At 39.2% G+C, this 17,899-nt stretch overlaps 1 protein-coding gene across 1 annotated transcript in view; it reads right to left on the bottom strand.

The window, feature by feature from the left end:
• The window catches only part of SLC9A4 (solute carrier family 9 member A4), a 30,146-nt gene extending 12,798 nt beyond the window's left edge, over positions 1 to 17,348 (bottom strand). Inside the window, exons 1-8 of the mRNA XM_059466328.1 lie at positions 17,183 to 17,348; positions 16,541 to 17,053; positions 13,964 to 14,427; positions 8,493 to 8,752; positions 5,209 to 5,426; positions 3,059 to 3,261; positions 1,854 to 1,940; positions 524 to 594 (exon numbers count right to left, since the gene is read on the bottom strand). Coding sequence (XP_059322311.1) covers positions 524 to 594; positions 1,854 to 1,940; positions 3,059 to 3,261; positions 5,209 to 5,426; positions 8,493 to 8,752; positions 13,964 to 14,427; positions 16,541 to 16,817 — 1,580 coding nt within the window. The 5' untranslated portion in view covers positions 16,818 to 17,053; positions 17,183 to 17,348. The remainder of the gene's footprint in view (positions 1 to 523; positions 595 to 1,853; positions 1,941 to 3,058; positions 3,262 to 5,208; positions 5,427 to 8,492; positions 8,753 to 13,963; positions 14,428 to 16,540; positions 17,054 to 17,182) is intronic.
• Between the last annotated feature and the right edge of the window lie 551 nt (positions 17,349 to 17,899).

Below are 17,899 nucleotides of genomic sequence, written 5' to 3'. Positions count from 1 at the left end.
CCTCACACTGATGATGGAAGGGACAATGTGGGACCTGCATTTCTGAGTAAAGACTAGCTCTGCTTATGCTACTGGCTGTTTAAATTCAAACACTCCAGCACTCTTATTTTAGATGTTACTGAATGCAAAGGCCTGTAAGGGATCCTTTTTGCTATGGAGGCTCACAGCAAAAGCCAGCAAAGCACTGAGACCATGTGTAGCTTATGTTCTAAATCCAGAGTTAAAGTGTTTCCTGGGACCTCAGATTTATACCAAGGGTATGCACAGGCTGATGTCTGCAGCATGAGTTCCCATGCTATGTTTTTCTTTCTGAAGGCTTATTTTCTGCTTGTGCAGATCCAATCTAGCAGGCAATGTATGAGCATTGCACTCTCAAGAGTTAATGGTTACTCAGGAGTTCAGTTTCTAGAAAGAGATACGGCACTTGACCGCAGCATTTTGATATCCTCTTCTATTTACCTACTATATTTTACCTGATAGATAGGTTATTCTATTATATTAGACTGCAATAAGACATACTTACTTATCTCTCAGCTGATAATGACTCCAATGTCCACATATGTCTTCAATACCAGCCTTCAAGTGATCCATCAACTACAAAAAAACCATGGAAACATTGTAAGTGGCCATTATGAAATGTTCATGTGTTCATTATGAAATGTTACCACAAATCTGCACTTATTGACATGATTTTGAGATTTATTTTTTTTTTTAACTGGAGCACGTAAGTTAATTCTGAAAGCATCTACATTTTTCTAAAATCAAGGCAAAGATGCCACTGCGGATGCTTGGCTGCATTGAAAGTGTTTTGATGGAAGCAAAAAATTTTTGGGTCCTTTTTGTCTACTGAACCCAAAATATAAATTCTTGGTTCTGTTTCCCCTCCAAGTTTCCCCTCCTCATGCATGGCCTTCCTGGGAGAGGCACAGGGCCACATACCAACATCTTCACCTTGACAGATAAATTCTCTGAGGATTTTGCAGAATGACATGAGACGGGTTACTGCTACCTTCTGTTACTTTCAGTCCTTTTTTGTGCTTGTCCAGCACTATAGATACAGAAAAAGGCCAATTCTTACAGACATGTTGTCATAACGGGTGCTTTAAAATGCAAGTTTTCTTCAAGGTTCATTGTAAATGTTCAGATAGGAAGAATTAATTTCACTTTAAACTCCAAATCAGTTCAATGTTCTAATTTTGCTAATATCTCTTCAGCTTACATCTGTATGTGTGTTTCATTTTAAGACACAGTGTTTCTGGTGATTTCAAATGTATTCCCTATTGTGAAATGAAAGAATGTACATAGGTTTTCTGTAATGATAAATCAGATTGAACAACTTCCTGTGATTTTATATAATAGTAATTTGGGAACTGAAGTAAATGTTTGAGAGGATAAAAGATCACTACCCAGAATAAATTGAAACTAAGTTTGCAGCTCAATGGTTCAACTCAGTTCAATAGATCTGGATTAAAGACTCTTAAGACTTCAGTGTCTAGAACTGGTCAAAAGATGGCAACAAGTGTTTCTGACTAATCCAGCTAGGAAGGATGGTGAGTACTTTGATAAACATTACCTTTCTCTTTCTGCCCTCCCATGGTCAAAGTGCCAATGAATAAGGGACCTAATACACCATGACACTTGTGGATGATAGTATAATATGACAGTAAATATGAATATAAATGAGATGCAAGATCTTAGAAAATCATGCCTAAGTTACCTCCATACATTCTTAGAATCACTGAGCATCCAAATGCACTCAGTGCCAGGTCTCCAAGTGCCTCCCTCTTTCCAGCTCTTTCAGAATACCTGTTCTTTTCTTTTTGGGATAGTGGTTGCTGATGTAAAAAACTTACTCGCACATGAATTTCTTCATTGATAGATTCCTTTTTGTTCGTCTTTTTAACATCCAGATATCTGACCAAAGGTCCAATTGTGATTCCCTGTATTTGGAATAATGAGTGGAATTGTTAATTATCTTTTAGGCAAAAATAGAAAGAATGCAAAAGGAGATAATTTTAATCAGTTAGGAAAGCTGTGTCTTAGCACAGAAATGAACCATTATTTGTATGGAGGTCTACAGAAAAGAATTTTAAATCAAAAAATGTTTAGAGGGGTTTTTTTAGTGAGAGTCTATTTATTGGCATATTCTAATAATGTAAAGTAACTGTCTCATTGGCAATCATCTTCAAAAGAGGATTCATTTGAAAGAAAATATTATCTTTGTGAGGTCTTGAAGTCTTAAAACCATTTACTTCAATATTTTCAGAATTAAAAATTCCAGGGTTTTTTCACTTAGAAATGGTTTTCATTTTTTCCCATTTCCTTACTGCACTGCTACAGAAAACCATTTTAAAAGTGGAAATAGAAACAAATTGTTTTTTTCCTGAAACATTCTGGTGGAACCTAAGTGCCTTACTTATCACAAGTGCATAGTGCCCCATTGGCACCCTAGAGGATCTGAGACTTTGGTATTGGAAAATGCAAAATATGGGTTGCAGAGTTCTCTAGAAGTTTCAGTTCTTCCAGGTACAGCAGTAAGCAAGGTGAAATAACTCAAATATCTAAAATAGACACCTATACTTACAAATGTGACTTATTCACTTCATTTTTTGAAATATTCTTTTGCAAAGCATTTCAAAATCTTTGTATTTGGTCCCTAAGACAGACAAAAATAAAACTATAAAATTCAAAATCTGTCACAGAACAGACATACTGTTTTATGGTCAGTTTGAGATACACCACAAATAAAGAATGAATCACTACTGAAATGTAAAGCTAAAAGACTTCTTAAATTGGAAGTACCAGGAAATGCATGTGGAATGAACATAAATAATTTTGGACACCAAGTGCCCTCTCCCCTGAATATTTTAAAAGATACAAAAGAATTTTTGTATTACCTAAAAGCTCTTAAAAAGGCTAATTACACAATACAGTGCTAAATCTGGCCCTAAAACACAATAACTTGTCCTAGCCTAGGAGTGAATTCAATGCTATTTTCACTATGAAGCTTTCAGTCACCTCTAGTACATGAAAGTTATCCATTAAGAAATATACATACTTGGATGAACACCGTGAAATATATAACCACAATGGTTGCAGTGATGAATAGTTTTTTTCTGGGGAAAAGATTCACTGGAAGCAAGAACGCAAGAGAAAAGCTGCTGGCTCCTCGGAGGCCACTGTAAGAAATGATGAGTTGGTCTTTGAAGGTGAAGGGATATGTTCGGAACTTGTTACTGACGTAGAAGAGAGCAAACACACCTATGAGGGGGGAAAAAACCCCACAGCTATTATCAATCAAAGAGAAAAAGCAAATATTAAATATTAAAAGCAAAACAATTGTTGTTTTGGGGAACTGTTGACAACCCATGTTTTTTTCTCTTTTTGTTTCTTGTAGCTTTTCTTTGACCAACTGCTAAATTTGGCTTGTGTGAAATATCTCCTATAAAATACTGGGGTTCCTAACAGCTTCAGGATTTAAATTCATTAACACAGTTTAGAAGAGAGATTAGGGAAAATATTAACTTCCTATACTTATGTTGCATAGTTTCCTCCAAAGTGTTCTGGAGAAAAGAAAAACAACTGGATGAGAGTTTTCCCTGTGCCCTCCCTTGCAATGTTCCCTGCTTTCTGTACAGTGTCTGCCTAAAGTGTTTGAACAGTGCTTTACCAACAAGTCCTGTGGACAGGCTCACTGAAAGACAAAGAATAATAGCATTTAAAATTTTAATCCTTGGGTTTATTGTGACTCTAATTCTTTGTTTATTTCTCAAATTTAATTTTATTTTAATAAAATTTAAAATTAATAAGAATCTGTGGCTGTGTAAAGACTGCAACTTGTCTTTATAGTGTAATTTTAGCAATTGTTTGATTCACTTCTTCATCCTCCATAAAAAATATATATCCTATGTTTTATGTGGAAAACATTAAATTACTGACATAAAAGCTGACAAATGCTGATAACTGATGTTATTTTACACAGCTGTCACTGATACACTCAGATTATTAGAGGTAAAGCCAGTAACAGCATCCTCTTATGTAGGTTGCTGGATATCACTTTATGCAAGACCTTTTTTGGCTACTTATAATTATGTTAGGCATCAGGTACTCAGAATGAAACAGCCTATGTGAGGTATCAACCTCAGGCCACATCTCCTTTATTCAAGTTTCAGAGAAAATGATGTAATCCTTTTAACACACACATTTAGCAGAAAATGTTTAGTCCTTCCTCTGTAAAGCTCTAGCACTCCCCTTGGTGTCTGAGAGAAGGATGGACATGTGGCTGGAAAGCAGCTTTTATATCAGGAGAGCATTTTTTCTGTCTTAATTAGAAGGATAATTCAAATGGAAAGCAAGCTTTTAAAATCAGACGCCACACTTGGTCCAGATACAGCAAGAAAATATGTAATTACTTCCTTTTTGCTACCACTTCCAGAACACCAACCACCAGCCTTCTTATTCCTTCTCCCTTCTCAGCAGTACTGTCAACCCATCCTGGACATAAGGAGAAGATGAGAAACTGTGTCTCACAACTTGTCTGACATCATCTATGAACTGCCCTGACCATGCTGGAGGAATCTGTCCCACAGGTCAGGGAGTAGGACTCCTTTGCAGGAATGGGACATGCCATGTGCAAAAATGGAGTAATTTCATATGGGCACTACTTTTTAGCAGTTTAAAACCTTAGACTTGACTTGTGATTAGTAATAACATAGTGCTGTTGGCCCACATGTGGTATAAATCCCTGTTCAGTTATCTATCAGTGCTAATTTTCACCTTCCCTCTTTTCCTATGCCTCCAGCACCTGTAGTGTTATAGCACTGGAACTGTGATGATATACATTACCTAATTAATGAGTTAATGACAGTGTGTTGTGAAATCATTATGAGGCCCACTTACCCAAGGGGCATATAGTAAATAACGACATAAACATCTCTATAAGCATAATCATGACAATATTTTAATTTTGCTTTTAAAAGAATCAATTTTCACCCAAATGTAAAGTCTGTGCTTGGAGAGATTTGTGTGGGGCTTTTTCCCCCTTTTTCTCTGTGTGTAGATTTGTGAAATTTGCTTGTCACTAATATAAACTAGTAAATTTGTTGTTAAAGCAGTTGTGCCAGTCCCCACAGACTTTTCTAACAAAATTTTGTGCCAAAGATTTTTTCTCATAGATGCAGAGAAGGTTGTCTGCAAGAGTTTACTTACTCAGTGCCCGCCAAGTGAGGCAGAAGAACAGAGTAAAGCAAATGAAGGCCCAGTTCCATTCATGGTTCTTCCCCACTGTAGACACTCCCATGAACACAAAAATCAGGGTCTCACTGATGCTGCTTAGCATCTTCATGAAATATTTTATTGTGGTGTAAGAATTCTGGGAAACATTCTCCTCCACGTATTTTTTCATTGTCACTGCACATGCTGTCATCCTGTACCAAGCAAAACATCAGAGATCAGCCATGATCTGTTTTTCTTTTCAGTTAAGGACAATATCAGCCATCATTACCTGTACTCTCCACCACCAGGTTCTGACCTTCATCAAAACAAGCATTTTATTTCTCCAGTAACACTAGTTATTTCATTAGCTAGAAAAGGATCTTCATTCAGGTTTACAAATCTGTTTTACTTAGGATAAAGGAAGCAAACTAGTCGGCCTTTCTGACAAGGAAGGGAGGGTATCACGTTCCAGCTCAAAGTCCATTTTATCCTGAATGCCTAACATGGAGCCACCAAACACCAAATATTTGTCTCAAACAACAGGCAGGTCGGTTCTGTACCAGCCTGCAGGTGGATCAGTTAGAGGGACATAACCTGCCTCTGGGTGACATTGTCCCTTGAGGTGGCAGTGCAGATCATGGTAGCCCCGCGCCAGGGCCAAAGCTGCCATGGCTCCCTGGCAGAGCAGCAGTGCCAGGGCAAGCTGCAGGGCTCTCCAGCCACAGCAGCCCATTGTGGCACAGCAGGAGAAAATTAAACCATCCCACAGAGGTGTCCTCCTCCCTGCAGTCACCTAGGGTGTGTGGAATGGGCCTAAGAAGGCAAAGGGATGTTTTGCATCACTGTTAATGAAAACTAGAGCCTGTGTCAGAGGCATCAGCAGCCACCCAGCACAGACTGGGTGGCAATCACATGGAGCAGCAGTCTTTGATCAGCCCTGCTGAAGGGGATTTCCTTTTCCCCTCTGCATTTTCCATAAGTAACACACAGATTGAGTGCTATGCTAGTAACATATTCCATCACCTATCTAGTTTCTACTGATATGATTTTAGTCTCTGGGGGCCTCTTGTAATGATATTTTCCCAAACTTGTGAATTCAGAGAATGATGACTGTTCATTAGATAACCTTCCTCTAGTTTCAGTTCATTTAATTTCCACTGAAGAAATCTCAAGGGTATCCTGGTGGAGCTGAGTCATTTAGCATGTCCAAGGACACTTCAAGACAAGGCCATTAGGCATTAATGATTAATACTGTTGACTTTCAGATACACATACATAATAGATTTTCATGATCCAAGTGAAAAATGAACGAATCCTCAATAATTCAGAAAGGTGGCAATAAGTTTCCATCTCTAAAACAAGCAATAATTTCCTCAATGAAGCAGTAAGAATAATAAATCCAAATTATATTTCCATTCTTAAATTACTTATAATTTCAGAACTCTAATGAAAATAAGAAGTGAAAGAAATTAAGAACTATGTAGTCTTGTGCAAGGAGTAGGTGGGGAAGCAGTATTTCGGTCAGTGCAGGTAGGAAGAGGTCCATATGGTTTTACTGTTCACTGCACAGTACATCAAATCCTGCTCAACTAAAAGTCGCCAGTCAGCTCAATCTGAGCATTTGTGTTGGGTATACAAAACACAGCACAAGACTCATCTGCTTTGTCTAATTGCTCAAGATAATCTATATCCAGTCTAACTACTTATTTAATATGTTTAAATATTCAAATACTGCTTCCCAGGACCATCCTGCAAAGGTTATTTTTATAAAGGCAATTCTGCTCTGAAGCTGATTAACCCAGGGTTCTGCAGCCTGGAGAAGAGAACCCTTCAGGAACACCTTATTTCAATATTTTGACTTTTAAAAGAGGCCTATAAGAAACATGGGGACAAACTCTTTAGTAGCACCTATTGCCATATGACAGGGGATAATAGTTTTAGACTAAAAGATTTGGGTAGATTTAGACTAGATGTAAGAAATAACCATTTTACAATGGCAGTGGTGAAGCACTGGAAGAGGGTGCTCAGAATGGTGGCAGACATCCCACCTGTGAAAACATCCAAGGTCAGTTTGGATGGGGCTCTGAGCAACCTGATCTAGTTGAGGATGTCCCTGCTCATTGCCAGGGCATTGGACTAGATGGCTTTTAAATGTCTCTTCCAACCCAAACCATTCTGTGATTCTGTGAAATCAGAGCTTCACAAGGTGAGGTGAGTAAATGCACCTGTCTGGACATCAGCAGCCATATGTTTGTATTTGTTAAGTTTAAACTGGTTTGCCGTCTACAAAGGGAAGCACTTTCTGCAACACGAGGTCACCAAGGCCCATCACGAAAGCTCAGAGCCAGCAGAGGCCATGCAAAGCTGCTGATACCCACCAGCTGTGCACTGAGCCAGCAGCAGCCAGCAGCACCAGCTGGAGCATTTGGCAACAGGAGGTCTCCACCTTCTTATGCTGCACCCTGCAGGTGGGCTGGTTTGGGTGCTATCCTTGCAAGCCACTTGCCAGCAGCTTTCTCCTTAACTTCCATCCCTATTCCTTCCTTTCTCTTCCAGATCCTTTCCTGCTGCCATCCTTTCCTTCCCACAATTCTCACCATTCCTGCATTTACTCCAGTCAAGAACCTAAAGCTTTCTCTCTGCAGCAGGCACCCACGCCATCACATACTTTGAGGAACATGTCCCCAGCATTATAGCAGTATTAAGCTATCCTGACCACAAAAAAAAATTGCAATATTCATATACATGACCATAAGTATGTATGTGTAGGTGATGTTCTCTTTCACCTGTTTTTCCCCCAGTTTCAATCCCACTGATGGTGTACAAATGTAATACAATTCTAGTGAATGGTGTTAGGGCTGATGTTCACAAAGAACTCAGATGTGCTTTCTTATATTTTCCATACCCATTGTTTTATGCCTCTCTTTGAATCTGATGGTGAAGCTGCTTAGAAATAAATAAAGTGCTGTAGTATCAAATCATTCTCTGCTGCTGCAGAGATCTTATCAGAGATAGCAGACAGATGGTGGCAGCACTGGCCACTTTACACACAAACAGTATGTGAATTACCGGTACTTTTGCCAACTCCCCTCGGTAGAATATCTGTGCCTACACGGACTGTGGGTTTGCTTTTCCTAGTCACCACTGCATTTTACAGATCTCTCAGAATCTGTGCACTGCCTCTCTAATGCCTGTGTTGCACCAACCTTGAGCAAACCACCACAAAACAGCACCAGTTCCTCAAAGAGATCATCCAAAAAGCCGTAAGGAGTACTCACGCCAAAATGCCAGAGATGTAAAGGGTTTCAGCAGACAGGTATGAGAGGTAGCTGAACATGAAGACCAGCAGGGGTTCGATGGAAGAGACGTTGCGGGTGAAACGAGTCATGAATGCTGAGACAAATCCAAACACGATGCCAAACAAGACTCCACCCAGCCCCACCACAAAGAAGCGAGCAAAGCCAGCAAAGACATCGATGGATTCAATTTCTTCATACCTGTGCATCTGGGTGAAGGCAATGAAGATGTTGTATAAAACCTACATGTGAAAATAAGAAAACAGCAGTTGGGCATCTTTTCTGAACCTGACACCTATTTCATAGGTGAAATAATGTATGTGTGTTTAGTGTCTGTGTTTGCCAGAAATTAGGCAGATCAGCAAAGTAACAATTGAAATCTCAGCTGGTTCTTAACAAGTCTCAGAAATATGAGTCCATTAAGTGTCCTGGAAAAGAGCAACCAAAAAAAAAAAGGGTAAATGGCTGTGGAATAGTAGTAAAATAGTAAAATACTGGGGGACTACATGACATTGAGAAATAAAAAAAAATACCCTCTTTTCTTGGTTTGTTTGAGAGTTAATTTAATTTTTGGTCTTTGTAGAAGAGGTTAAAAGCTCATCTGGGTACCTTAAATACCATGGAGTCTCTATCCTCCATGTTCTCCTTCTGACTCAGGCTGGGGCAGGGCAGGGACTAAGAGTCACGTATTTGATTTAAATTCCATTTAGTTTGTCTATAGGATCAGCCAGTAGACTTGACAAACTTCATCAGATGGACATGGTAATGTTACATGTTTTTCAACAGCACTTGACACATAAATATCATGAAACATCACTGAGAATAGGACTGGGAAAGGAAGATGGTAGCCTCAGTTTCATTCTCTAGCTAGGTAAAAAAGCCTCTCTATCATGACATATTTGGAGTTTGGTGCTACTTAACCACCTCCCCAGATAACAACCTAAAAGTATGAATGAAATGCTGTGGCTCTCTAAATGTTCTAAAGACCCTGCACATATACACATTTTGACTAGAAATCTTGAAATTGTTAAAATCAAAATAAAATATCAGATTAGAAGAAAGATTCAATTTAATGCAAATTATAATTTTATAAAATGTATTATATAATTTGGTCTGAAAAGAAAATATCTTAGAGAAGAAAACTTTACCAAACTTCTATTATCAATAATTTCTATTCTTCAGAAACTGTCAATGAAAAGTTTTCAGCATATTCCACTTTCATTCATCTTTTAGAAAGTAATAGAAAATTTCCAGAGTGGTGTAGTAATAAAAAGGCCTTAAAGGTTGCTGACAATCAGTTAATATTAAGTCCTGTCAGATCTGTTTACAGTGACTGTGTAACATATGAAAGTCACCTTTCAGTTTTGAAGAGAGTTTGGGAAATAACTAGACACCAGCTCTCCAAAGCTATTGCACTAAAGCATTAGTTTGAAAACAATAAATAGACCAAAGTCATTTGCATTTTATGGTTTTCTTTGGTCTTTCTTCTTCATCTAGTTAATTCCAGAAGGTTATTAAGAAGACTAAAGCAGGTATTTGCAGGTAGAAGAGTCAAGCTCATTAGGATAATAATTACTGCTCAGCTACTATCCAAGCTTAAATTGCTGCTGGGGACATATAACCTTGAGCTGTCACACGGTCTGTTCTCCAGGAGGCTCACTGCTAATAGCTCTGGGAGACAGACAAGGCCTGACAAAATATTTCTTTCAAGAGAATACCCAGGACTTCCTTTTCCTAATGCCAGTGTATGAAATTTGTCACTTCAGCGGCAGATAAGGAAAAGAAGGTTCATGTTTTCACAGTAAGCAAACCTCACCCTACCTACCCTATAGCTTTTAATTTCAGAGCCTGTTTTCTCTCTGTTTCCCTTTCTTGTAGACTTTGACCTCTTCCTAAGACTTGTGATTCTTTATAAATGATACCACAACATAAGTCTATGTTGACTTACGAAGAAAGATTCTCAGCAAATGACTTAAGAATTTTTTTCACTTTTCTAGTTCCTAAATCCATATGATTTAACTGATTTGGCATAAAAAATGAAAGTTATGGAAACGTGACATAATTTCTGTATTTTTTTGTAACATGCTTTGTAGGAATAAGCTGTTCTGTACCACAACCTCCACTGTGTCATATAAAGAAGGCTCAGCTAAGTTACATTGCAGTGTTTATGCCAGTAAATGGATTACTAGAATTCTTTATATATCAGGAAAGCCTGAATCAGATTAGGAGGCTTTTCTTCACACAAAAATAAGGGACTGATTGATAGTGGTCTCATGTAGCAACCCTGAGAACATCATGATTTGGGTTGCTCGGAGAGGATTTTGTATCACTGGGCAGCTCTCAGAACCACAGGGAGGAGCAGAGAACATGACACTGCTGCCACAGAGGACTCCCCAGGGACTGCTCCATGCTCCAGGTGTCTGTGTACAGTTACTACACACACACACAATCCACACCAGAAGCATTGGAAGAAGAGATTTTCAAGTGACTGCCTCAACCACCAACACAGGCTGTCTTGATAATTCTTTCTTACCACCCTAATTCTTTCTGACTATTGTAGTTGGTTTTACTCTAATGGCAGTGGAACAACTTTTACAGCAAGAGAAGAGAAGAGAAGAGAATATCTCTATCCTGCTATCTAGCATCCAAACTAGTGATCAAGGTCTTTCTCAGTGACATCAGAGGCAATTTCAAATCTCCTAAAATAATAAACTAATTTTACTTAGGTCTTCAACATGTATTAGATTTAACTGTCCTGCTGCTTACAAAGAAAAGAGGATTCCATTAGAGAATACAGCCAGTGCCACACATTTTGAGCACAGCATGATATTTAGGTGTTCTCAGTATTTCTGAAATCAAGCCTTAGAGATGAAGCAGTCAGGGAATATTCCAGTTCCTGATTTATACCAGTGGCTCAGCTCCTTTTCAGAAACAAAATTGTCTGTGTATTTGTGGGAGAAGAGCTTCAGATGGCTGAAACACTGCACAGCAAAATCAGGGTATTCCACCAGAGTTCAGTCTTGAATAAGACCTGCACTGGATTTACAATACTCTTTTTGAACAGGGCTTTGAAATTCCACTAATGTATGATGTATCCTAGGTCCAGCCCTGATGTTGTCGGAACTATTCTGATGCTAGCAGCCCACTCAGAAATAACTGGGAAAAGAAGTAATTAACAGCACTTGGAACCTTCTTTTTTCCATCCACATACATGGCCCTACTGAGGAAAAAAAAGAAAAGGTACCAATGGGTAAAATTAGTAAATCATCCATTTTCTCCCACCCCCTTAAGGCAAAGTCATAAGTTCTAGATTATAATTCTAATTCTACAGTCTGTTATTTTGAGATATTTTTTATATACCAGCATATTGAACTAAACATAGGAGACAGAGCTATTGTTGCCCCACATGTATTACACAAGTTGAACAAAACTCATACTAGTTTTTCCTGCTGGTGAAAAAAAAATGTTCAAGCTGATAAGCAGGCTGGAGAATACCAGGGGATATTTGTATTTAAACAATAAAAAAATATGTATGCTTAATATATCTTGGTGATATTATCTTCTTCAAACACTTAGAGTTAACTCAAATGAAACTGTTAAGAGAGAAATAGAAGGAAAAGGTAAGAGAAGACACCTGAGATAAGTAGTTTTAAAGTGGGCTATCAGAGAGGAGACAGCCACCTGCTGGATTCCATTCAGGTGACAAATACTTCAGTCTCCTTGAGCATGAAGCCAAGTAGAGATTTTGAAAGCCCAAATGCCCAGAAAGGGGGTGAATGGTGGTTGATGCAGAGATGCAGTAGCTGACAAAGTGATGGCAATGCAGCTGCTCTGAGCCCCGAAGATGGGAGTGTGGGGCAATGGGGACTCTCAGCGGTGCGCACCCAACATACCCCATGTACAGCCCTTTCATCTCCTTTACTAACACACCCAGGGCTGCTGAGGAGTGCCTAAATCCACTGTTTTAACAGGCTTTCTGTCACTGCACATTTGTACTGTAACAGGATCCCAACTGGAAGCTTGGGTAAATACCAGCAGGAGTTGGAGCCACATGAAAAATAGCTGGGAGAAAAGCAAAGGCAAGGTACTGAGCCCTTCAAGAAAAGCATGAAACAAGCTCTTCCAGTGTGAAAAAGAGGCATTAGATTTTTGAGGTCAGTATTTGAGGGAACCAAAAAGTCAATTGTAAGAGATAGACTCATTGGGGATTTTTCTGTTACAGCTGTAGCACCCAAGTAGTTTGAACATAAATGAAATAACACTTGTCCCTGAGTTCTACATCAGCCCTGTATCTCTGCTCACCAAGAGGAAGGATTTATGATCCTTAGGCTGTGCCTGCAAGTTACTTTGCTCCTTTTGCTTTTCTCAGTACTGGCAAACTGCACTTCTCCCATGAAGCCTTTCAGCAGTGAACTCTGTACAGATTTTACAAGTCCCATTTGGGCTGTACCTCATGTATAGCAGTATCTGAATAGTTTTTATGTGTTTTAGATTCCTGTGATTTAAATTCTGTAAAGATCTTATCTAGTGAAACTCCTTAACCTGCTGTTAACTTGTACCACATGAGCAGTCCTGTTGGTTTCTGAGCAATAAACTTCCTGCTTGAAATTTCTTCCTTGAAAAACATATGTTTTAAATGTTCTTGTCATTTCTGCTTACAGCTAGAATTTCAGGTTGCTCCAGTTTTAGCAGAACTAATGAGATAAGGGGGAATATATTATCAAAAGTGAGCTTAAAAAAACACTCTTATTAAAAACAAAAAATCAACAACAGCAAACAGACAACCAACCAACCAAATCTTTCTTATTCAGGAAACATTTTTTCTGGATATTTATGACAAGACAGCCAAAAAATTTAAACATTTGTCAGATGTCAATATTTTTTATTGATAGAAACAGAATTATGCGAAGTTCTTAGTGGCATTTGGAATTCCTGTCTAAGGTCTCTGGTGAAATTTCTGGAAGGGGCTGGAGCACATAGTGTGGCCCCAGAGGTTATCCACATCTGGTTTGCTTTTCCTTTTTTTTTTTTCAGAGGACCCTCTCAGGTATATGACAAGGCAGGATCTCCTGTATTTCTACCCTTGCTGCCTTCAGTCTTCAAGCAGTACAATTTTCTGTTTATTTGCTTGCACAATGGCAAGAACATTCCAAGGTCCTACACTGATCTGACCAGAAAAATCAGCTGTAGCTTATCCATTCACTTCAGGGAATGCAAGAGCATATCTCACACGTATGTGGATGTTTCCCTCTTCCAGCAGCTCTAAAATACATGCTTTGGAAAGAGGTAATCTAAGATGTAATTTTTGCATGCATGAAAATCCCCTGTGTGTAATGAAGTATAAATAAAATAAATAATGTATTAGGATCTCCTGTGTTCTTGTCCTGTGCCCAGTAACCCTAGAAGCCAAAAGAGTCCAAAGAGGGGAAGACAAGGAGCAGAAACAAACTCACCACAGTTATGCCATCATTTAGCAGTGACTCTCCAAAGATCATCATATAAAGCTGCTCATTAACAGAGGCTTCTTCAAAAACCACCAGAGCTGCCACGGGGTCTACTGCTGAAATCATGCTGCCAAAGAGCAAGTTCTGCAGCAGGCTCAGGTCACTCAGGCCAAAGGCTTCGATCTGGCAGACTCCATAGAGTGAGAGGCCAATCCCAAATGAGCTTAGCAGAGCTCCCAGAACAGACCACCACAGAATGGATCCAAAGTTTTCAAAAAATGGTCGAGTTGGCATGAAATAACCTTCCTCCAGAATAATGGGTGGGAGGAGATACAAGAAGTAAATACTACTGTCCATCACTGGTGGAGATTTGTGATGGGAAGCAAAGATGATTGCTCCTACTAGTGCTCCAATGGCAATCAGGATGCAGCTTTCAGGCATAAGTTTTGGTAATCGGTGAAAGATGTGGAAACCTTGAATAAAACATTAGAGTATTATTTAAGTTTTTAAGTTACTTTGTCTTCAAACAGGCAGCTTTGGTATAAGGGTTATGAAGGTAAAAACAGGCAGTACTGTTCCCTTCAAAACTAAACATTCCCACACTTGTATCACTAAAGCAGGGCAAGAGTTTGACAATGAATTTCTTCTCTTCCTGCTGCCCAGCTCCTGGTTGCTGAGCAAGAATGTCTGAGTTTAAGCTCCAGTTCTGAAAATGCAGAAACTTCTTTGAAATGATCCTCCACAATTTGGAAAGAAAATTCTTCGAGAATCCTTACTTCTCACCTGCTACTGGCTTGTCCAGTCACTATACAAAGAGCTGTGTGATCATAGTGTGAACAAGATGTGCCTGTACTAAAAATGTCAGGATTTTTTAAAATTTACAAGAATGAGAATGATGCAGACTAAGAAACCTTTAAATCCAATATCTGTGACTCCATGTTTGAAGCTAGGTCCGCCTTCATCTTGCAACTCTAGAAGGTTCTGCCATGACAGTATTTCTGTGACCCTTAAACTATCAGTTTCCAAAAGCAAAAGAATGTAATTTTTTTAGGACACTATTTTTTTTTCTAAGAGGTATGTTTATATCATAACTCTACTTATCTGCTTTTTAATTTAAAAAATCATTTTTAAGTCTTCTTCTAGTCTTACAGATAAGGGGATTGTTTTGCCTTTCAAGATCTTGGAACTGTTTCCCACCCTTAAATATTGAAATCCAGAAAGAAGATAATACCTGAACAAAACATTGAAAACTTTAACAGTTTGGAAATCTTCTTCTCTGGGTAATCAGATTATTCAGACTAACGCTTTCTTCCAAATATATTTAAAATTAACAGCTCCACACTTTTCATCAAAAATAATGTTATTTGAAAACTCACAGTAAAAGTAACAGGTCCACCTGGGAGGCATCACACAATTCTTCTAAAGTATCTGTTTCATGTGCAAAACAAGAATATTGTGTAGATGTGCCATATGTCAAGTTTTGTGCTTTATGGATGATAAATAAAGAATTTGGTCGATATGTTTAATATTAAAACACTCTGCTGATGCCATAACAAATTTAAATTTTGAAAATTTTGATTGTTATGTTACCAGTGGAAACATTTGTAGGAATCGGATTGAGGGCATCAGCTATAATGAAACTAGCAAATCATGGACAGTGGTGATGATTTTTGTCAGCTGGGTGACTATGACAGGAAAAATGTTTATCTTAAGGCCACCTCCAGAAAAACATCAGTCTCACCTACCAGCTTGTTCTAAGGAAGAGTTTGAAAATCCCACAAAAAGTTCAAAAGAAAAGGGATATCTTATATGTACAACTCTTCACATCATTACCGTCTTCATTTATTTGATATTGCTGCATTAATTCTAAATGGTCACAATGAATTCAGCCCAACCATGCAAATGTGTAAGACATGGTGAGCCTTTTTTTGCAATATTAATTCCAGTTCCTATTGCAATTATTGCTCCCTGAATTGCATTTCTCCTTTCAGATACCCACATGGAGCTCTAATAGAAGCTAGATGCATTGCTATGTATTCAAAAGATACATAGCCTACATCTCTGATGATCCACACCCTCAGAGACTCTCATTCTCTCTCCCCGGTATTACTTTTCACACCAACTCCAAGGAGCAAATATGTAAAACAAAGACTCAGAGGGAAATATTTCCTTTTATTCATACAAAGGAAGAATGCTTTACACTTTCTCCTCAAAATTCACTGCACTTGAAGTCTCAGTCTGGTGTAACTGATTTCTGCAGCTGTGTCAGGTTGCAAATTGCGGTATCTTGTGATCTATAAGGACTAAAAAATGAATGGACAGCACTGTGTAAGGGAGCTCTGTTGCTATTTGCTACTCACAGCCCAAGAGACCTGAAGATTAGAGGTCATATGTTAACTTAAGTAAGATGGAATCGTTCTAAGGTGGAATTTTGGCACTGCTGTGGTAATGAACACACCTGTTCTTTTGACAGACACAGTAAAATCAATCCCAGCTACAAAATGAATGAAAGTTACTTGGTTATATTGTATTTTTTTTTAACTTCTTTCCAAGTTAGGAGGCCCCAAGATCCCATTTTCTACTTACCTATTTTTGCAAAAGAGGCAAGGAGGATCCAAAGGGTAACTTCATAGGGAATTTGCACGTAGTCATAGTCCAGTGTGAAAACATGTAACCTCATATCTTCAGAAGAGTCAACAGCACCACTGGAATCATGCTCATAATGAAGCAAGGACCTCTTGCCCAGGCTGGGCTCAGCCCCATGAGCAGCAGCAGAACAGGATACCACACTCAACAGCAGCAGCACACTGGAAAGCCTTGCATGTGCAAGCCTGGCAAAGCCCATGTCTGGGGCTGTGACCATTTTATTACAGATTTAGCATATAGTGGTGCATGAAGGTGTGCACACTCAGTTCTGGTGATTCACACTGCCCACAGCCACTTCTTCCTCAAGGCTCTTTCATTTGCCTGTTAGAGGTCATTTTATAGTCCTTATGTGCCTGTCCCATTCCTTGTGCTGCAGACAGACCTGGAGTTTCTGTGAAGATACCGGTTGTGCAGGTTCCACTGACCCAGAAAAACCTTGGCCACTGCATTACCCTGTTGAGGAATAAAAAGACTTTTCCAACTACATAATTTATGCAGCCTCTCTGATTTTTCCACTGTCACAAAAAAAAAAAAAAAAAAAAAAACCAAACAACCCCAGGCAAAAAAGCTTTCAATGCTCACCTTTCAAGCAGCAAGCACCGCACGAGGGAATTGCATCGCTTGTGAGAGGTGGTGGCAGCCTGGGCAGGCAGGAGAGCCAGCTTCGTGCCTTCCTCTCTTGCCCTCGCTCCCCATCTGCCTCCCCAGCACAAGTGGCACCCCGGGCACCACACCTGGCACGACTCCCTGGTCCTGTCACACCTGGTGACAAAACTGCCCAGTGTGCAAATAAAGAGACTGTGCAGGGCTCCCGGGAGGGACATCTGGTGGGGGACCGGGCAAATTACAGCCTGGCTTGGGAAGGGACTCCCTCCCTTAAACGCGTGTATGTAATTAGCAGGTAATATCGACATAGAGAGGAAGGGCTGAGTCACACCACCTGCCTAAAATAGGATCTTGGGTTATCTTGTATTTGGCATTTGTTTTGCTCATACCAGTAAGGCGCCTACTGGGCAAATACATTATCCTCCTCTGGCCGCTCTTATGGATCATTTTTTTTAAATGCCCGCATATTTTCTCCTCCACAAAGACTACCATGTTTAGTGTAAGGATAACAGGGTGTGCAAACATAGTGCTGTTAATTAGAATCTTCTAAAACCTGTATTACTTATCTTAGAACAGAGTGCATTTAATTTACTGACAAATTATTCAAATTCATCAATGATTTGACTGTGTTAGAAGACAGTGCAGATAGGGCGGATGGTGAGAACAGATGTGATACCCCAAAACAAGTAGTTC

Source organism: Ammospiza nelsoni, chromosome 2, assembly GCF_027579445.1.
Source record: "Ammospiza nelsoni isolate bAmmNel1 chromosome 2, bAmmNel1.pri, whole genome shotgun sequence".
Classification (NCBI taxonomy): Eukaryota; Metazoa; Chordata; class Aves; order Passeriformes; family Passerellidae; genus Ammospiza; species Ammospiza nelsoni.
This window is presented reverse-complemented; position numbering and strand designations above follow the sequence as displayed.